The following is an 18395-nucleotide window of genomic DNA, read 5'->3' as shown; positions in this document are numbered from 1 at the left end:
GTTTTGGATTGGATGTATATTTATCTTGACGAGTAATGATGGGTGAAAGGAACTGGGATTTATTTCTATGGATGGGGATGGGGGAGAGATGACGTTGTTATATGCGTAAAATCTGTCAATCACGCCCTTCACGCTCTTATCAATCTCCCATTTCTTGGGGTCACGAACACAGAGTTTCACAAATTACAATGTTCTTGAACTTCATATTGACATTTTGTATTTCTTCTATTTAATATGTCTATAATTCGTCTATCTTTATCATGTCATCAATCGTGTAAAACATCCCCGGTCGATAGCTTTCGAAACATCGATACCCCATCTCGCATGTCCAAATATGGGGCTTTACTTGGCGTGCATCTTCAAGTTCTTAACGGCCCATGCTCTTTGCTCGTTAACATATTCTTGAGAGAAAGGATAATCAACATAGCCAATCTCTGAACCACGGACGTAGAAAGTGGTGCGGTCATACTTGGTCAACTCAACGCCATGCTTGACCCTCCAAACAAAGTCGGGGTTGGCAATAAAGTGTCGACCGAAAGCAACGAGAACATCCCACTTGCTGTAGTGTCCGTCAAGAGCCTCGGCAGCTGACTCGGGGCTGTAGTTACCGGCAACAATTACGGGCGAGTTGTTGTCCCAGATTTCCAAGATGAAGTCGAGTGTCTTGGAATCCGCTGAAGGGTCTTGATCGGGAGCGAGCAGCTTGGCAGGATCACCACGTGCTTCAACCAACGAGAGATAAGCAAGACGGCCGATCTTCTTGAGCTCGTTGATGATGTAGGTGTATTGCTCCTTGATGTCTGATGACTCGGCGCCCTGGAAGGAAGCATAAGGTGACAGACGAATAGCAACTCGTTCGGAGCCAACCTCTGCAGAAACAGCCTTGACGACTTCGAGTAGAAGACGAGCGCGGTTCTCAGTGGAACCACCCCACTTGTCGGTTCGCTTGTTAATAGAGTCGGCTGTGAACTGATCGATAATGTATCCGTGAGCGGCGTGAACCTCGACAATATCTCCGCCAGCGTCGATGACCCGCCGAGAAGTAGCAACCATATCCTGGATAAAGGTTTGGATCTCCTCCTCGGTCATGGCTTCAGGTGCAGGCGCGCCCTCCTCAATTGGCACAGCGCTGGAGGAGCGATACTTGAAACCACGTTCCTTCTGGTATTCTGGATCAGAAGCTCGGCCTTGGCCCCAGATCTGTTGCGCCCAGAAGGACTTCTTTTCGTGGACACCAGCAATGACCTTTGTCCAGGCAGCGACTTGGTCGTCTGTGACAAAGGCTGGGCCCTGGCGCATTCCAGTGTCCTGCATTGAGACACCAGTAGCTTCTGAGATGACGAGGGTACCTGGAGCTGAGGCTCTCTCGGCATAGTAACGCTCGACAAAGGGTTTTGCGACGTGGTTGTCATCGTTACGGTATCGAGTCAAAGGTGCCATAACAATTCGGTGGTCAAGTTTTGCATTGCCAACCTGAATAGGCTTGAACAGCTTGCTGTCGGGAGAGACAGTCGGTGTTGTCTTGGATAGTGTCATATTGCTGGCTTGTTATGATTGAAGTAATAATGAAAGGAAAAGCAAAGGAAATCGCTGTTTATGTATTGATCAAAGCTGGAGAGGACATGGAAAGCCATGTTGAACTGGGACTATGGGTCTTCTTATATCCACAAGAATGAAAAGCTTAATTAGTGATCAACAATATGTTCCAAGGTCTTCTCTAGGGTCAATCTTGCAAGTGGGTTCAGACGTGATTGGAAGGTTATGTCATGACATTGCATGACTCGATTTAAAACTCCGGGACTCCGTCGAAGAAAAGATTTATTCGGTGATATCCGAGCCACTCGTAAAGACTCCTCTAGCTGACAAATTGGATATCCAATAGGAGTATCTCCTGCTGTAGTATTCTCCACAGCATCCATCTCCGTAGATTATTCAGAACATTCCGAGTCAGCAGAGACGAGATAAGATAAGAAGAGCTACCATGATGACGTCAAAGGCTCTCGGGTAGTTTACAACTTTTACTTACTGTCTCTACTCAACCCAATGGGAATAACTCATGCTGCAGCAAAACAATGTGATACCACTTGCGACGATGTTGGTAATTGAAGAGGAGGCTGATATATGTTATGTGATTTATTGTACGGACATGGTCCTTACCCATCCCATAATCTATATAAAGGATTCTGATCGTCAGTGCAAAAACCTCAATAATAAAGCAATTAAAACATTCTATAAGCAAAACATTCCAACACCACATTTTTCAAAGGCTCTCACCTTTTGCATTAAACCCCATAATCACTTGAAATCGACTCGTATCCAACCAACCAAAATGTCGCTTCCCCGTCGTGCTCTCATCAGCGTCACATCTGCTTCGGCCAGCCTATTCCAAGGCACAGAAACCACCGGTCTATTTATCACCGAAGCTCTTCATCCATACAATATTCTCACTGCCGCGGGCTTTGAGGTAGACTTTTCTTCTGAGACCGGCACCTACACTCCTGATTGGCTCTCCCAACAACCTGAATTTCTCAACGGCGATGATTTGACGACCTGGTCTAACCCCAACAGCGATTTCCGCAAGAAGCTTGATAACATGACCAAGGCGTCAGAACTGGACCCTTCCAAGTATGGACTGTTCTATGCTTCTGCTGGGCATGCAGCTTTGATCGACTACCCTACCGCGACATCTCTCCAGAGAATTGCTGCCCAAGTGTGGTCAAATGGCGGAGTTGTCTCTTCTGTTTGTCATGGCGCAGCTATCTTTGCCAATCTCATTGATCCCACTACCAATGAGCCTCTCATCAAGGGAAAGAGAATCACAGGTTTCACCACCGAAGCCGAGATCACGATGAAGATCATGGAGGAATTGCGTAGTTGGGACCGTGAGATGGTTGAAGAAGTTGCAGATCGTCTCGGTGCAGTCTGTAAGTATCCTTGATGTTGCTTGTTGGTGACCAGAGACTAACTTCTGCTGCAAAGATGAACGTGCTCCTGGTATTTGGGACGACTTTCATGTTGTTGATGGCCGCCTGGTCACTGGCCAGAACCCTGCTAGTGCTGCATCAACTGCCCGAGCCGCAGTGGTTGTTTTTGAGACGGTGTAGTCAGCTTGTATCTCGACTCTACCCGTCATGCGATGAGGTGTAGGACCTGCTACCAGGAATGAGGAATGACAGCCAACAAGTTCCAATCATTTATATAACTCGAGTAGAGTAGTATTTCTAATAAATATGATCCATCATTTGTAAAGCATTTATCTATTAACCAATTTTGAACAAATTCTAAGCGATGAGCCAGAACGAGAGCCAAGATAGTCTATCTTTTCGATGCTAAACAAGACATGGCTACTAGTTCCTCTCATGACTGTGATGATGTGATAGTGTTTCCAGGCAAAAGCATGTCTAGTTCAGCCCAAAAATCAACGTTCATGGTCATGTCTAATAGGTCGAAATCATTTTCAACACCATCAAAATGATTCGGAACATCTTGATCAACGTCCTCCTGTGAAGGGATGGCTCGGTTCAGCAAAGGATTCTCATTAACTGACCCCGAAAAGTTGTCTGTTTGCGCTTCGAACTGTGTCATAACAGATTCAATGTTTGTGTGTAATGTCCGGACAATAATGGCTGCTTTTGCCGCAGCGTCAAAACTTGGCGCAAAGGTATCAAGCACAGAAACAGCCAATTGTATAGATCTGCGGGCAGTTGGCGCAAGAGGATGTTGTGTATTTGCCATTACGAATCCCACAAGCGTCATGGCTGCACTCCACTGCCACTGAAAGGCCTCGTGCCACCCATGGAGTACAGTCGTCATGGTAAGTGCCTGATGTGTGATATTGGTCAGCTCTATTGCATGCTGAGCACACTTGACAGCCATTGCGATTGTATTAATTCCTTGATGGAGTGAAAATGATATAAAGGGACGGTGAAGGCTGATGCAAAGATGATTATACTCCAGCTCGAGACATAATCGTTGTCTTTGCAGCCAGATGGGTGCATATTGTTCAAGATCGAGTATTGAACCATCACAAGAGAACGGAACGCCATTCTTGCGTCTGTTCTTCAGAGGATGAGGAACCTGTGTAGTCCACTCGGTAAAGGTTCTTGTTTGTGGACCCCAGCCCACAGCAAGTTCATCCATGGCGTCATTGTCATTATAGAACGAGTCTCCATCTTTCAATTTTAGCTCGTGGCCATAGAAGGACAGATTGAGCTCTCGCGCAGTCTGGTAAAGTTTGAATCTTTGTAGGCTGAAGCTTAGCCAAGTAGTATTGTCTCCAATAGGAGCAAAAGTCGACCCCGACTCAATAGCTGCCGCAAGGTTGTCTCGAGGCAATTGGGGCATCATGTGTGTAGTGCGGACAAGAAATGGGCGGCCGACTTTGATGCCAACTTTAGTGTCTAGTTCAAAGACAGACCACCATAGACGTCTTCGAAGCTCCCTCTCGCATGAGGGCAATGTCGATGGTGGTTCCAGATGAAGACCCAGCATATAGGCAGTCCGGACAGCGAGAGAACAGATACTGTCAGCCATATTATGGAAAGATCCGACACAGACATATACACCACATAGTAAATGGCATTGTAGAGTTGATAGGGAGGGGCTCTCGACCTCACAGGCCAGGAGAGTCTGGGCTCGCCTATAATACCATCTACCAGCTAGAGTAGCGTCATTGTCTTCTACAATACACGTTTCCTTGCCAGCTGGCCGAGAAGAGACGTGATACTGCATACACATAGCTATGATGATATCCAAAAGTGCTGATTGCTTTCTGGGGAGCCCTGGTGGTACATTGACATATAGTGACTGAACGTGTGCTTTGAAGCTCGCCTCATTAATTATAGCATATAGCGACGTGTGGTAGGTTTCCCAATAGAGACTGAGAAAATACTCCTCTTGTATCGGTGTCAAATAAAAGGCCTCATCGTGAGTCCCATTCAATGGTGCCAGGAGTCGTGAAGAATCCTGGGCTACTGTCGGCTGCTCGCGTAACTCCAGATTACTCGCCAGATGAATGAGCATGTGCTCAGCCTGGGTGCTCAGAAATGTACTGAGCCGATGTGTAAAAAAGTAAAGTGAAGACGGTCCAAACCACGCACTATGGGGAGACCGTGCTGGCCGAAGATAGACGCCATCCCACGATTTTATTTTGATGGCCTCTTGGGTTACTGGTTGCGCAAGAGAGGGTGAGCTACTGGGTGGCGTTGGCTCTTGTGCTTGTACAATGGGCGACGTTCCGTTACTGCGTGCTTGTGAGAGTTCAGACTCCAACTCTTTGACCCTTCGCTTCAGCTTGTCAATCTCGTCTTGCGCTTGAGGAAGAGTTGAGACTAGCGATACACTATTTTTGCTGCAGTCTCTGCCACGGGTGCGGCAGTTTAGACACGGGGCGCTATCGTCGCATTTTATCCGCTGGAGCCTACAACCATCGCAGGCTCGTCCGACTTGTTGTCGCTTTCGCCTGAAGCCGAGTCGTTGATGAGCGCCAGCTGATGGCCTTTCTGACTGGTTCATCGGGTCTTGATATGTTATTATTTACTTGGCGCGACTTTGTGTAAAAGCGAGATCTGACATGATGCATCATGTGTCTAGCACAATTAAAAACGATTTGATTGCTTGACAAGCGGACTCTTGCAGGTGTCAGAAAGTTTGACTGTGGGAAACCTTCTGCCAAAAACAACGAGCCAGATGTCGGTCGGATTGAGGGGTAGCTCGCGTGTTTATTTCTATACCCCATCTCTCCGAGGTCTACCTTTCTGACATCCTTGTCGATAAGATTGATGACTAATACCTTTTCGCGGTAAAACTGATGATGTCAAAGTACTAACTTGGTCGTGAGCGTGTCGTGTTACTGACCAACAACACCTTAACAGCGTATAGAGACGAGTGTGTCACTAAACGATAAGCCTGAAGAGATATCGAGGGTATTTTGTAATCTAAACCGACTGATGATTCGCTTGTTTTTGGCTCATCTTACAGTTGTCGGGACAGTAGTCTAGCGCCGGTGCTCCCATTTTTGGCCGATGTTGACGTAGTTGATCTTTCATCAAGTTAGACTTTTCGACCTTCAACTTTTGGTCCTCTCCAATTGTATACACTGAATATCCGAACCTCACGTTATATACTCAATCATTCATTTTCTATCTAAACACTTACTATTCATCGTTCGATTTTGTTTAATGTCCTCAGCCTCCAGCGCAGATGCTGCGGATATATCACTGGTAAGGGATGCCGATTTCTTGATCAATATCGACATGGCTGACTTGAGAAGGCTGCAGCTGTTGCGGCTCTAAGCGTCGAGTTTGTTGTACATCCTTTCGACACACTCATCACACGGATCCAGTCTCCAGAGTACATACCCAAGTACAGAAGCCATGAGGGCAAACTCCAGCCAGCTTTGTTCCGTGGCCTCTACCGTGGCATAGCACCGACGGTCATCACCACAATACCAGCTTCTGTCACGTTCTTTGGTATATATGAAAAGGCAAAAGCCACTTTACAACCCAAGGAAGGTCTCAAGCCGGGTAGCCTGTCTCAAACGGCTGTGCATGCTGCGAGTAGTGCTCTTGCGGACATGGTTGCTTGTGCTATCATCAACCCTTCCGAAGTCCTCAAACAGAACGCACAAGTCTCAAGATTCTCTGAAGGTGGAGGCCAACGATTTCCGGTCTTGTCAGCATTGAAGCACTTTATTCGTCAACCCTTGAAGCTATGGACGGGATACACGGTACTAGTTGCGGGAAATCTTCCGCGAACTAGCCTGACGTTCTCGATATATGAATACCTTAAAGCAAGATGGCTCCGACGATTCGACAATACACCAAGTATCACGGAGCAAGTCAAAGTCAGCGGAATCACGGCTGGTGTTGGTGGTTCTATTGCGTCTTTGCTCTTTGTCCCTGTCGATGTCGTGAAAACAAGGATGCGTCTCCCAGAAAAGGCTCCGCCCAGTCATCCATTACAACCTGAAGCACTGTTCACTTCAGCATTGAGTCGAGAGAAGGCTCGAAAGCCTACAGCAAGCGGCCCTTTCGCAATCGCCAAAGGTATTCTTGTAAGAGATGGAGTTTCGGGGCTCTTTAGAGGTGCCACTGTGACTTGCATAGCGGCCGCTGTGGGTAACGGTTTGTTTTTGGGCTGCTATGAAGGGCTCAAGTTGTATTACGCCCGAGAAGGTTTAAAGCAAGAGCTTGTGCAATAGTTAGTTTGTCTTGGTCCAGTTGATACAGTGGACGTCGTATGGGATTTCATCTTGAGACCTCAATGATTAGATGTTGCGCCCCGAATGATCATCTGGAGACATTGCTTTTTATTTTTGTCAATAGTCGGTCAAAGAAATGCTCGACTTTGCCTTGTTTTGGCAATAGCTCAGACTCGGAGTGGAGATAAGGAATATTCGCACCCGTAAAAAAGTTCAACATTGGTAATAATATCCATCAGGCTGCTTGGAGTCCTTGGCTAGAGACATGTTAAAGTGAATGAGAGATTGCAATCTATAGATGTTTACATTACTATCTAAGTTTCTAATATCGACTAGGCATCATGCTGCAACACTAAGAGCTGTCGTATCCTGACGGAACTCTCGGAATTGGCGGAACTGTATCTCGGAATGAGTCTGATGATGACCACCGGCGATACAATAAACCGGGCAGGGAATCACCTTGTTAAAAGCCAGAATGCCTCTAAATTCGGTGCCAATAGCTGGTCATGACATATCCACACACGCCGCTATATCGCTTCTAGCAATTTTACGCTAGGTAGCTACAGATAAAACGCCAATTATTGCCCTGAACTAGTTAAAGATCCCCCCCAAGAATATTTCATTATTATCGTCAATTAGGCCACCGGCTTGTTTTCATTCATCATTCGCCATCACAATAAAAGCGAATCCATACTTTCATATCCCTCTTTGTTGTGTTTTGTTCATACAGAATGGCAGATATAGGGGGTCAATCAGTGCCGATATCAGCTATCACAACAGCCGACAAGACAAGTCCCGAACCCCTTCCGACAACAATCATAGAAGACCGACCCAAAGATGTTGACTCGAAACCCATCGACACAATAAAGTCTAACAAAACATCCAACCCGATAAAAAAGCTCGATGACTTCATTTCGCATCTGAACCGGGCCATGCACACTCGCGATAGCCATGATGCTATCATTCTGTTTCTAGCATGCGCAACACATTTTATCGCAACCGCACTAGAAACTCCAGTTTCCGAAAGACTGACCCATTGGATGACCAGACTGAGCAGCTTGTTATTAAAAAACATGCCTACAAGACTATCCACGTCAATATCATTTTCTAAGCTGGGTTCTCACATGACGACAGCTCGTGCCTACAGACTATTCTTTGCTGAGCGAGCGAGAGCAGTCTCCAATGTCTTTGATGATTGGCAAATCATAACGCGATTATGGGGACTGCTTGCGATGTGGGCTGAATCCAAAGACTATATTGTGAGCCTCATGAGGACAAGAGACGTGAACAAGGAACGCGATGAGAACCCAAAGGATTATCTTATCGGCAAATCAATCAGAGCCACCTACATCCTCGGGTTGCTTAGTTACCTTAGCTTCGAGAATCTGGCTTGGCTTACGAGACGTGGCGTATTCAGAAGGTCGGAAGAGAGGGAATCGAAGCTGGTGATTTGGTCATTGAAGGGATGGGGTGTCTACGTCTTTTCTGAACTTGCACAGTTATTCCACGACCGTTCGTTAAAGAATCGTGGACTTAAGGACGAGGATGACGCTTCTGCAGTACAGTGGAGAAGAAAGCTTGTCCAGATGCTGATATATGGCCCAGTCACAGTTCATTGGATCAAGGGAGGAGTATTCCCAGAAGTGCTTGCTTCCTTCTTGGTAGCTTATGCCGAGTACATAACAGTTCAAGGGTTGTGGAAAGAGGTTGCTTAGTTTGGGTTTATCAAGAAGTTCTGACTGTCTACCAAGATACTATGTGATTGGGATGCTGTGTTTCATAATGTCCTTTACACTATGGAGGGGCATAATTTTAATTACTGGTCGTATCAGAAGAGCACAAGGTATGATTGAATATGCCAATATCATCGAAGCTATATCACCAGTACAATTACACCACGCTGTTGTTGTGGAGGCCACAAGACACTTTGAGCTTTCGATTCTATGCGTTTGGAGGCTGTCTGTCTATTTGACTGTAACTGCTACAGATGCATCAATCATAAGTTATTGGATATGTTACTATCGGATGTCGGAGTTTAAGTCTCCCGAAAGAGCTGTTTGATCGGTATCGGCATGTCAACTTTCCGACATCTTCTATAGCAATCGTGTGAGGGTTGCTTACAGATGTCTCTTTCACGGTGAACGAAAACGTGGCTACTGGGGGATTAGAACTTTATTTCCTCAGCATAGCCCCATCTTTAACAAGCTCTTGTTCAAACGTTACACGTCAAACTTCCAAAGCTGTTTCCTGAAGCAGACTCTGATTCGAGGTAGCTGCGTGTTAGCTCAGTGACATTTGACGCCACGTATTACAGGCTTGTTTAGCTTCTGCGACTCAGCCGTCGGATTGGCCGCCAAGCCCCAGCTGTGACGTCCCAAAGGCATGAACATATTTCAGCGTGGCTTGAACCAGACCGCATTTGACGTATCTCGACTTCATCTCGAGGCATTGCTGTGGTGTTGAGGTTCCATCGGTCCAGAACCTGTGGAGGTGGCTTGTTGGCCAGAACCAGAAGTGATATTGATGATATCTCGTTGGTGAGTATAAAACAAAGAAATTTATATAATACTCTGTAAGTTCCGCAAAGCAAAGATACCATCATCGCATCCAAATCATCATCTACACATCTCACATTGTAACATCGCCATTATGGATACACCAATGTCTTACTATCTCTACAACCCTTCCAAGCCTTTGGCCGGGGTGGCTGCTGGCCTCTTTGGCCTGAGCTTCCTTGTGACGCTCTACCAGATCATACGAAGAAAGGCTTGGGTTTGGATCTTTATGCTGTTAGCCATTGCCAGTACGTTAACTTACTCATAATTTAACATTGGGTTTTGGACTGACCATTTGACCAGTGGAGGTTGTTGGATATGCCGCCAGGATCAAATCTGCCTCTGAACCGACCGAAAAGAAGCCATATGTGCTCCAGTTTACACTCATTATCCTCCCTCCGGTATTGATGGCTGGTGTCATTTATGTCGTCTTTGGTAGAATTGTCTACTGGGTTGTCCCTCCTGAGTCAAGAACTCTCCGCTTTCTCTGGGTTCCTCGTTAGTCTATCCTTGACAAACAAGTAGTAGCACTTTACTAATTCTCATTGATATCAAGCCCGATTCATTACCCTTCTTTTCGTTGGCTTCGACATGATTTCTCTCATCCTCCAGCTCGTTGCTGCAATCTTCATTGCCGGCACTGATCCCACAGACTCCAATGCGAAACAGAAGCTTGACCTTGGCAAGACTCTCGGTCTCGTTGGTGTGAGCACTCAGATTGCTGGATTCGGTCTCTTCACTATTGCAGCGATTCGATTCCACTTTGCAGCCAGGAAGCTGAGTCCTGAGTTTGCGAGACAGAATCAGGAAAAGTATGGCATCACCCGGAAGTGGCAGACCTTGTTAACTGTGGTCAATGTGTCATGCCTTCTTATCTTGGTAAGATGAAACCTAGACGCCTTTGACATCTAAACGCTAACTGTCCTGTGTAATAGGTCCGCTCTGTGTACCGTGAGATTGACTTTGCTGGTGGTAAAGACGGCAAAACACATCAGGAGGAGTGGTTGTAAGTGAACTATCAACGATTATCCATTCGCGATGCTAACAGTGACTCTAGTCAGTACGTCTTCGATACATTGCCGATTCTTATTGTCGCCTTCCTCTATAATGTCTTCTTCCCGGCCAACTACCTCGCACATCTCGGTTTCAAGGTGCCAAAGGATATGGGAGCCGTGATCGATGTCGAGATGTCGGCCAAGAAGCCCTCGACTTCAGAGTCCACATAAAAAGTGGCCGATCACACCAACGTTTTTGTAATTCCGGGTAAATTGTGAGAGGATATTCGAGTTGTCAATGACATCTCTTCAATTGGAAAGCATTTCTGCAATCTGGATGATGGATGAGGGGTTAGATTTGCACTGTAGACCATATAGACTTTTGTTATTAACTTACTCTGAGCTGAATGGCGCCATCATTTCGTGTTATTCTCTTACAATATTTTGATTCTGGCTACAAACTCTTGCTCAGACACTGCTGAGTTAGGGTTTGGTCTTCGAAGTCATTCATTGGTCAAGCTATGTCGAGTCAACGTGGCGGTTGGGCTCGACTTGCAAGAAGCTTCTATGGCGCCGCCACGACATGCACCTCGCTCGTAGTTGCATGGCAATTCAAGTTCAATTTGACCTATCTCACATGCCATCCTCCCGGTAGAGACGATGATGATGGTGTTCTGAATCGAAACGTGATAGGTTAGGAAGTCTACAATATTTAGGTCGGCAAGATGCTCCATTATACGTGGGTGATGGAAATTGACTATCGTTATCATTCCACCAAGAGGTTGTCTTGATGTTGAACTAGAACCAGAGACCGCTGTTACTACTCGTTGCTACCCAGTCCAGTCATGCTTTGCTGGGATGGAAGGTCTGGGCTACAGGCCAGTGTACGTCCACTTCTTTCGGTTAACCAAGGCTCAATGTCAACAGAACCACGTGGTAAGCTTCGAGAATCGGGTTGTCAAGCTGACACTCCTCGGTATTGGTCTTAGTAAATCATGCGCACATTGGGAAATACTGGTAAGTTTAATATACCAGCATATACCTAGCATCTATCGATGTCTCGGCTTAAGAACAACATCGGCAAGCCCCAAGTCGAACTTGTGCATTCCTCCCACCGTGTAGACATGCTGTGCTCTAGCGATCTCTAGGAAGATGGACTATTGGTTGGTTGGTAGGAGTAAACTCAGAGGGCCTTGATGAAGCCAGTATCCCAATTAGCTTAGGATGGAGTTGCAAGAGCTGGAGGTCAATGCCATTTCCTCTACCTTGTTCTGCTTGCATGAGAGACTTGTCATTGAAGGTACTGTAAGGCTGACTGACATGCGTTGCGGAAAGCGTCGGCTATTCTATCGTGTTGCAATAAAAAAGTTTCATCTCGCTATCAACCTGAGAAGTGGGAACCACGTCCAGAATCGTGAGCTAGGATGAACCGTCTAAAGCCGAAGCATGCAATCCGCTAGAACGTCTAGAATGTCAGAAGAAGTATTTGTAAAGATACAAGTCAAGAACAGCAAACAGGCAACTTTTAGGAATATTGGTAGATTGATGGGTGCAGTTTTTTGTTGTCAGTGATGGTGCTACTGTTCTGTAACTTTGTGGTTGCATCAAAAAAGGAGGCTGAAAGCTGAAGCAAAAGCTGACAGTGTCATCAAGGTCCGTGCTCAGCCCCTGAAGATGAATCTGGGGTTAGCTTTAGCGCGTCAACAATTCCCATACCATCCTTGGGGAAAACGCGGAGACGGCTGAGAATAAAGACTTGCCACCAAACAAGCAGAAAACAGAATGTCGGTCTAGAAGTTTACATGCCGAGCAGTATTAGAACATGGATGATCTAGAGTCTAGCAAGCAAGTCTCAACAAATACTCCGAGCATAACCGAAAAGAAGTAGTCGTAATCGTCACCTAGGTGAAGGCTGGTGCTCTCCTTATTAACCCGACACAAGACGGCATGGAGATTAGCGTTGCCGCAATCACTACCCAACCATTACTTCTCTCACCGACAAAGACCCCACAAGGTGAGCTTCCATCTAGACCGGATTGGCAACGCCTCAGCCTGATCGTTTTCGTGATTGTCGTACAGCGACGCATCTCATGGTTAGCCCTTGATATCTGGTTTTTGTTGAGGCGTGTCGGGCTGAAACTAGACCGGTAGTTGAGGGCCTACGGAACGTTTCTGACACTTTGATAGGTTGACTCAGTATGACTGTTGCGCGGTGGTTCGGTATTTCGGCGTCAGATGCCGTGTTTATATAAGAGTCATGGTCAAGCTATCACATAATTCCTTCACGATTCTGTATTGTTTTTCAAAATCATCTACCAAGTAAATCGAGTCTACCGACTCTTGCTGCCATCAAAATGACGGATGTTATGAGTATACGGGAGCAGCAGCACTGTACGATGCAGTACTTTGCTGTTGACCTCGCCGCTGCAGCTTTTGCTTCTGCTTTGGTCACTCCCTGGGTCACAGCTATTGACAAGTGAGTTCTCATATCCATAAACTTCTTTCTCGTCTGTTGGTTGATTACTAACACGTTATTTAATAGACTTGTCTTCAACAAAGCCACCAGCAACACCTCAGTCATGGGCTCGATGCGCAAATGGGCTTCCAAGCCCAAGGCCACCTTTGCCTCGCTCTTCATTCCTTTCCTTGTCTACTTCGGAACCTACGCCACCGCCAACATGTTTGATTCCTTCAACGCCGTCCAATATGATCTCGACCCAACTATCGTCTGCTCTTCCCCAGCCAAGTTCGCTGCTACTACGACCGTCAGTTCTGGACTCAGCATATTCAAAGACGCTTACTTCTCTCGCATGGCTTGCGGCGCTGGGACTCCTCTGCTGAGTTATGCTTTGTTCACTCTTCGAGATGCAGTGACTATCTACGCTTCTTTCAACTTGCCTACTATGATTGCTCCTAAGCTTGCCGAGTTTCCTTTTGCGTCCATCACCCCGTTTGCCAATATTTTCAAGTCTGATGACTCGAGGCTCAAAATGGCTCAGCTGTTCATGCCTGCTGCATCTCAAATCGTAAGCACTCCGATCCATCTGCTTGGTCTGGATGTGCATGCTCGTCAAGTTCGTATGACAATTCGAGATCGAGTGAGTGTAATCAAGCGGCACGCTGGGTTCGCTACACCTTTGCGAATGATACGTGTTTTGCCTTCATTTGGCATTGGCAGTGTAGCCAATACTGGATTCAGACGAAACATGATGGCCCAGGTGGTTTGATTTGGCTGGGGTCATTTGGGTTGTTGCGGTTTCAACACGAGAACTCCATGACAGCCTCAACGCCTGGAGATGGGTCATGTTGCGTTGCATTTCATATAAAAGTTGACGAAACCAGATTGCCATGATTGATTAATTGAATATTCACATCTTATTTGACCATTGCACACACTGAATAATGAATTTGTTTGTAAAATATTTGCAATAAGTTCATTTCTTACTAGTCATTCTTCTCATGCTTCAACGCTAATATATATATACCAATACCAAATGCTATGTACATGCCACCTCAAGGCTATGATGTTTTTTTTTTATTCTGTCTTTTTTTCTTGTTCTTTTTCTTTTTGTTTTGCTTAAAACTTGTCCTGGTTGGCGTTCTGCATCAACATAGTGTTTTCAGGCTTGTACTTCTTGGAAGCAAGGTTGATGTTGTACTCGACATCGAGAGTAGCGCCCTTGGGGTCGTCCTTGGCTGGCTTGAAGTCGAGCACCAAGTCGTCCTTGACAGCGCAAGCGGTATCGGTCTCGAGGTAGGGATCGTCGCTGGGGTACAGCTGAGCAGTGACGCCAAGGTAGTCCTCGTGAGTGACCATGATGTGAATGTGAGCAGGGCGGTAAGGGTGGCGGCCCATGATGCGAAGAAGCTCAGAAGAAGGACCAGATGTGTCGATGGCGTACTCGGTAGGCTTGAGGCAGTAGAACCAGAACTTGCCGTCCTGATCGGTGCGGAACTTGCCGCGAAGGTTGTGGCGAGACTGGTTCTCGGGGTCGTGGGCGTCGTACTTGCCGTTGGTGCTGGCTTGCCACATGTCGAAGACGGCGTTGGGGATACCCTTGCCAGTGTCGACGTCGCGGATGACACCGTGGAAGAATGTGAGTTGACCGTCCTTGGGCATATCCTGGACGACGCTGCCACCGAGATCGCGGAAGGGGGTCTCGGGAGACCAGAAGGGACCGAGGATGCTGGAGGATGTGGGAGCCTTTCCACCGTCGGTGACGACCTTGTGGTTGATCTCGTCGACGAGCCTTGGAGGTGTTAGTAGTTGTTGTGTATTGAGTGATTAGGTGAGACTTACGACTCAATACCGAGAATGTCGCATACACGCCATGTCTCGTTGCGGTTCTTCTTGTAGGCCTGGCCAAGAGAGTTGATGTAGTTGACACCAATGATCCACTCCTCTTGCTTGAGCTCAACTTCTCTGCAGAAGTCGTGCATATGACGGATGAGGGATGTGAGGATCTCGCGCTGTCGAGGCTCGGTCTCGGGGCTCATGAGACCAATGACATGGTCTGTAAAGTTGGGGTCGAACTTTGATTGCGCCGAGGCGCCGTTTGTGCCGTTTGTACCGTTTGACATTTTGAGTTGAGTGAGGGGTAATTGACTGGACGTTTGAATCTGGGGTATCTTTTAAGGGTAGTGGATGAAAGAAGGAAGAGAGAATGATGTAGGGAAGAGTGCAGCAGGTCGAGACATTTAAGTAAGTAAACCTCGTCCCTTCTACCTTAGTAGTCTAGATAAATGTTTGCCGTTATTGTAGCCGGATATGATGGAGGGGGCGGGGCCGTGGATCAACCAGTATCTGCATCTTTGGGATGCAATCGATGGCGGCAATTCAAGTCGGCTCTCCACGTCAGAATGATCATTGCAAATACTAGTTCCTTATTGGTTCCACCATTTCTTGGGGTAGAGTCATCCCCGTACTCGGCGGAAATATCCTTACCCGAAGGTGCCGTACCAAAATGCCGATTCATTACTCTCTTACTCACGGGTCTTTGTTTCTCCAATTCTGTTAGTTTATTCTGGATGAATGGATTGCCGCTTTCTTTTACCGGAACTCGTCGTCGTACGATATCTGACAAGACTTGTCACGAATATTCTTGTTTGGTTTGAGATGTAAACATTTGCAAACGTATTCTCAGACACAATTGATATGCATTTAATTAGTGGGCTGCTAATACAATGCCAATGTCATTGCTGTAGGGTGTTATCAGTCAATTACCTCATCTCTCAATCTGGGGTAATGACAGAACCTGGGGACCCGGTCAAAGCATGAGCCTCATTGTCCCCTACTGGGAATAATGCCAGGTCATCGGGTCAACGCGAACTGCCTGTCAATCAAATGTCCATCTGGCCTAGACTTTCCTCACAGCGAGAGCTCAAGGTTCCGAACCGATGGAAAACGGCGGGGCAGCAACAAGCCCCACTGACCCCTAACGAGGGGAAGTTATAGTGGCTAACCTGCTCAGCACCAGAATCAAGACACAATTTGGTCAGTCATCACAATAATATGGCGGTTGCGATAGAATCTATTCGGAGCTTTTGAGACGGCCTATATTTACTTTCTTCTAGCCAACAAGTTTCGAACTTGTTCTCTTGCTGGCTAATGGAGTGAAAAGACATCCAATTAACCGGGGCTTCACTCTATAACACGAAACTGAGAATCTTCCACTATATTGTCCCTCCCTCTAATTGCTCTTTATTCGTAAATGTAGCAGAAAGGTGTGCTACCGAGGGTATCAAGAGCATCGTCAATCGTGATAAACTCAGCATTGACTCCCACGTCGAGAGGGTCAGACTTGAGAGCATCTCTGCTAGGGGGTCTGTTTTCGATAGTGAGAGTACCAGCAATATCCCTCGCCTGCTTAGGGTGCAACGCTTGCCAAATCCAGTAGATACGGTCGACCATGGCGTGGTGAAACCAGAAAACAGGCTCATTTGGAGAAGAGTAAAAGTCGGATGAATCGCCACCCATCACAAAGTGACCAGCCGCATGTACACCAAGAAACCCATCTGCAAATCGTCCCTGGAACTCATCCTGCATGTCCTTGATGCTCTTCGAAGCGTCTCCCACTGTGACGTTGTATAGGTTGGGCAGCGTCATCCAGTTGTCGATCGGGTACTGGTTCAGATCACGACGAAGACACCGAGGATTGTACCCCAAAGGAGTTTTAGAAGCAATCATCGAATCCATGCCAGGTGATGGGGGTCCCAGGTTGGCCACGGCTCCGACAAAGGGTCCAGAGCCGATACAGCCGCCGCCTTCGCCGCTGGGTAGGACAATGTCTCCAGCAGGGTTTGAGGATGTGGTGCCGTTATGCTTCACGTACTTGCCATCACCACCCATACTAGTCTCAGAGCCATCGAAAAGCGGGTTGGTGCTGACATTACCAGTCTCGAACCAGTTCCAGTACTAATCATTGTGAGACATAAATCATTCCGATGGAGGGGAATATACACTTACAGGTTGCGTACCCTTGAAACCACATTCGTCACGGAGAGCCTTCTCATAGGCATACAGAAAATACCGGTGCCACGTGAAAAAGTTACCCTGTGATATTAGTTTTATATTCAAAGATTTTGCGCGGCATTTCTTACAGTTGCGTGAATACTGGAAGTCTGGTTGATGTGAACCGCAACAAAGTCATCATATCTGGTACGGGCACCAGGTGCAAAAGATGGATCAGCCTTGGAAGGCTTTTCACGAAGACATAGGACGGCATCGATATACGCCTTCCTCTCCTTCTTGGAAAGAGCTTTCCTGCAAATCACGTTAGGATGGAGAAGTAAATTAAAAAGGCTGAGACAAGCTTACCAATCACGGCGCACTTCAGCGTTGGCGGTTGTGCATCTCTTTGCGCCAGATCGTTCGGAGATCTTGGTCTCAGAGTTCTTGAGTGCAGACAAAGCCTTGCTGTTGAGGTCCACCACGAGGCTGCTGGCGGACTGTTGCTCTGTGGGTGCGGCAACGACAACTGACGAAGCGCCCAGTAGGACAGCTGCGATTCCAGAAGAGAACTTCATCGTGTGCAAGATTTCCCGGTATTGATCTCAGATATCCTCGAATGAGTGGAAACAGAAAAGAGATGGAAACTGAAAAGAAGGACAACAGTCAGGTAAAATAGATCGTCATGAAAAGATCTGATAAGGCAAGCCCTACCTTCAATCTAGAAAGGTCCGACTGAGATCTGCTGCCAAGGCGGAGACTACTTTCAAAGGAGCACCTAGACCCGTTTTTTCGCCTGTTGTTATCGGTATATAACTGCATGCAGGGTCTGAGTATCCGAAATTTCAAGCACAGTCCACTTGGTTGTTGAAAAAGGTTGATGGGATAATTATTGCCCGTGCGGCATAATATTACTGTATTTTACGGAAGATAGTCCTCGGCCTAACTGAAACAAGCATTGGTATTAGTTGAATGAACAATTTGAGGCTAAACTCTTCGAACGCAATCACTGATTGGTAGAGTATTAAAGGTGGTAGTCAATCTGGAGGCAGTGACCAACTTTCCACGATACCACAAAGTAGGATTGCGATCGCCACTGTGAGCACTCCGTATCAGAACTAGTTTTATTAAGTACTCAAACTCCTACAAGACAATTCTCAAGAAAAATAGACGACAGGGCATTCGTGACACCCATC

The 18395-nt window shown here is 46.7% G+C and overlaps 8 protein-coding genes across 8 annotated transcripts; 4 read left to right on the top strand and 4 right to left on the bottom strand.

Moving 5' to 3' along the window:
* Positions 1–342: 342 nt before the first annotated feature.
* FPOAC1_005727 (uncharacterized protein) lies at positions 343–1536 on the bottom strand (the record flags this gene model as incomplete). The annotated part of the gene is made up of 1 exon (XM_044850244.1): positions 343–1536. One exon carries the CDS (start codon positions 1534–1536, stop codon positions 343–345), a length of 1194 nt encoding a protein of 397 aa, XP_044708954.1.
* A 793-nt stretch (positions 1537–2329) lies between these two features.
* On the top strand, positions 2330–3104 carry FPOAC1_005726 (uncharacterized protein; the record flags this gene model as incomplete). Its single annotated transcript, XM_044850243.1, has 2 exons — positions 2330–2924; positions 2980–3104. 2 exons carry the CDS (start codon positions 2330–2332, stop codon positions 3102–3104), a joined length of 720 nt encoding a protein of 239 aa, XP_044708953.1.
* Positions 3105–3357: 253 nt separating this feature from the next.
* FPOAC1_005725 (uncharacterized protein) lies at positions 3358–5514 on the bottom strand (the record flags this gene model as incomplete). Its single annotated transcript, XM_044850242.1, has 1 exon — positions 3358–5514. One exon carries the CDS (start codon positions 5512–5514, stop codon positions 3358–3360), a length of 2157 nt encoding a protein of 718 aa, XP_044708952.1.
* A 665-nt stretch (positions 5515–6179) lies between these two features.
* Positions 6180–8916, top strand: FPOAC1_005724 (uncharacterized protein; the record flags this gene model as incomplete). Its single annotated transcript, XM_044850241.1, has 3 exons — positions 6180–6221; positions 6272–7046; positions 8336–8916. 3 exons carry the CDS (start codon positions 6180–6182, stop codon positions 8914–8916), a joined length of 1398 nt encoding a protein of 465 aa, XP_044708951.1.
* A 934-nt stretch (positions 8917–9850) lies between these two features.
* Positions 9851–10982, top strand: FPOAC1_005723 (uncharacterized protein; the record flags this gene model as incomplete). The annotated part of the gene is made up of 5 exons (XM_044850240.1): positions 9851–10004; positions 10060–10254; positions 10313–10635; positions 10692–10762; positions 10814–10982. 5 exons carry the CDS (start codon positions 9851–9853, stop codon positions 10980–10982), a joined length of 912 nt encoding a protein of 303 aa, XP_044708950.1.
* A 2123-nt stretch (positions 10983–13105) lies between these two features.
* FPOAC1_005722 (uncharacterized protein) lies at positions 13106–13978 on the top strand (the record flags this gene model as incomplete). Its single annotated transcript, XM_044850239.1, has 2 exons — positions 13106–13227; positions 13294–13978. 2 exons carry the CDS (start codon positions 13106–13108, stop codon positions 13976–13978), a joined length of 807 nt encoding a protein of 268 aa, XP_044708949.1.
* Positions 13979–14328: 350 nt separating this feature from the next.
* On the bottom strand, positions 14329–15332 carry FPOAC1_005721 (uncharacterized protein; the record flags this gene model as incomplete). Its single annotated transcript, XM_044850238.1, has 2 exons — positions 14329–15001; positions 15052–15332. 2 exons carry the CDS (start codon positions 15330–15332, stop codon positions 14329–14331), a joined length of 954 nt encoding a protein of 317 aa, XP_044708948.1.
* Positions 15333–16452: 1120 nt separating this feature from the next.
* On the bottom strand, positions 16453–17777 carry FPOAC1_005720 (uncharacterized protein; the record flags this gene model as incomplete). The annotated part of the gene is made up of 4 exons (XM_044850237.1): positions 16453–17166; positions 17218–17304; positions 17352–17514; positions 17569–17777. The coding sequence occupies 4 exons, from the start codon at positions 17775–17777 to the stop codon at positions 16453–16455; spliced, it is 1173 nt and encodes a 390-aa protein (XP_044708947.1).
* Between the last annotated feature and the right edge of the window lie 618 nt (positions 17778–18395).

This window comes from Fusarium poae, chromosome 2, assembly GCF_019609905.1.
Source record: "Fusarium poae strain DAOMC 252244 chromosome 2, whole genome shotgun sequence".
In the NCBI taxonomy this organism is placed as follows: domain Eukaryota; kingdom Fungi; phylum Ascomycota; class Sordariomycetes; order Hypocreales; family Nectriaceae; genus Fusarium; species Fusarium poae.
This window is presented reverse-complemented; position numbering and strand designations above follow the sequence as displayed.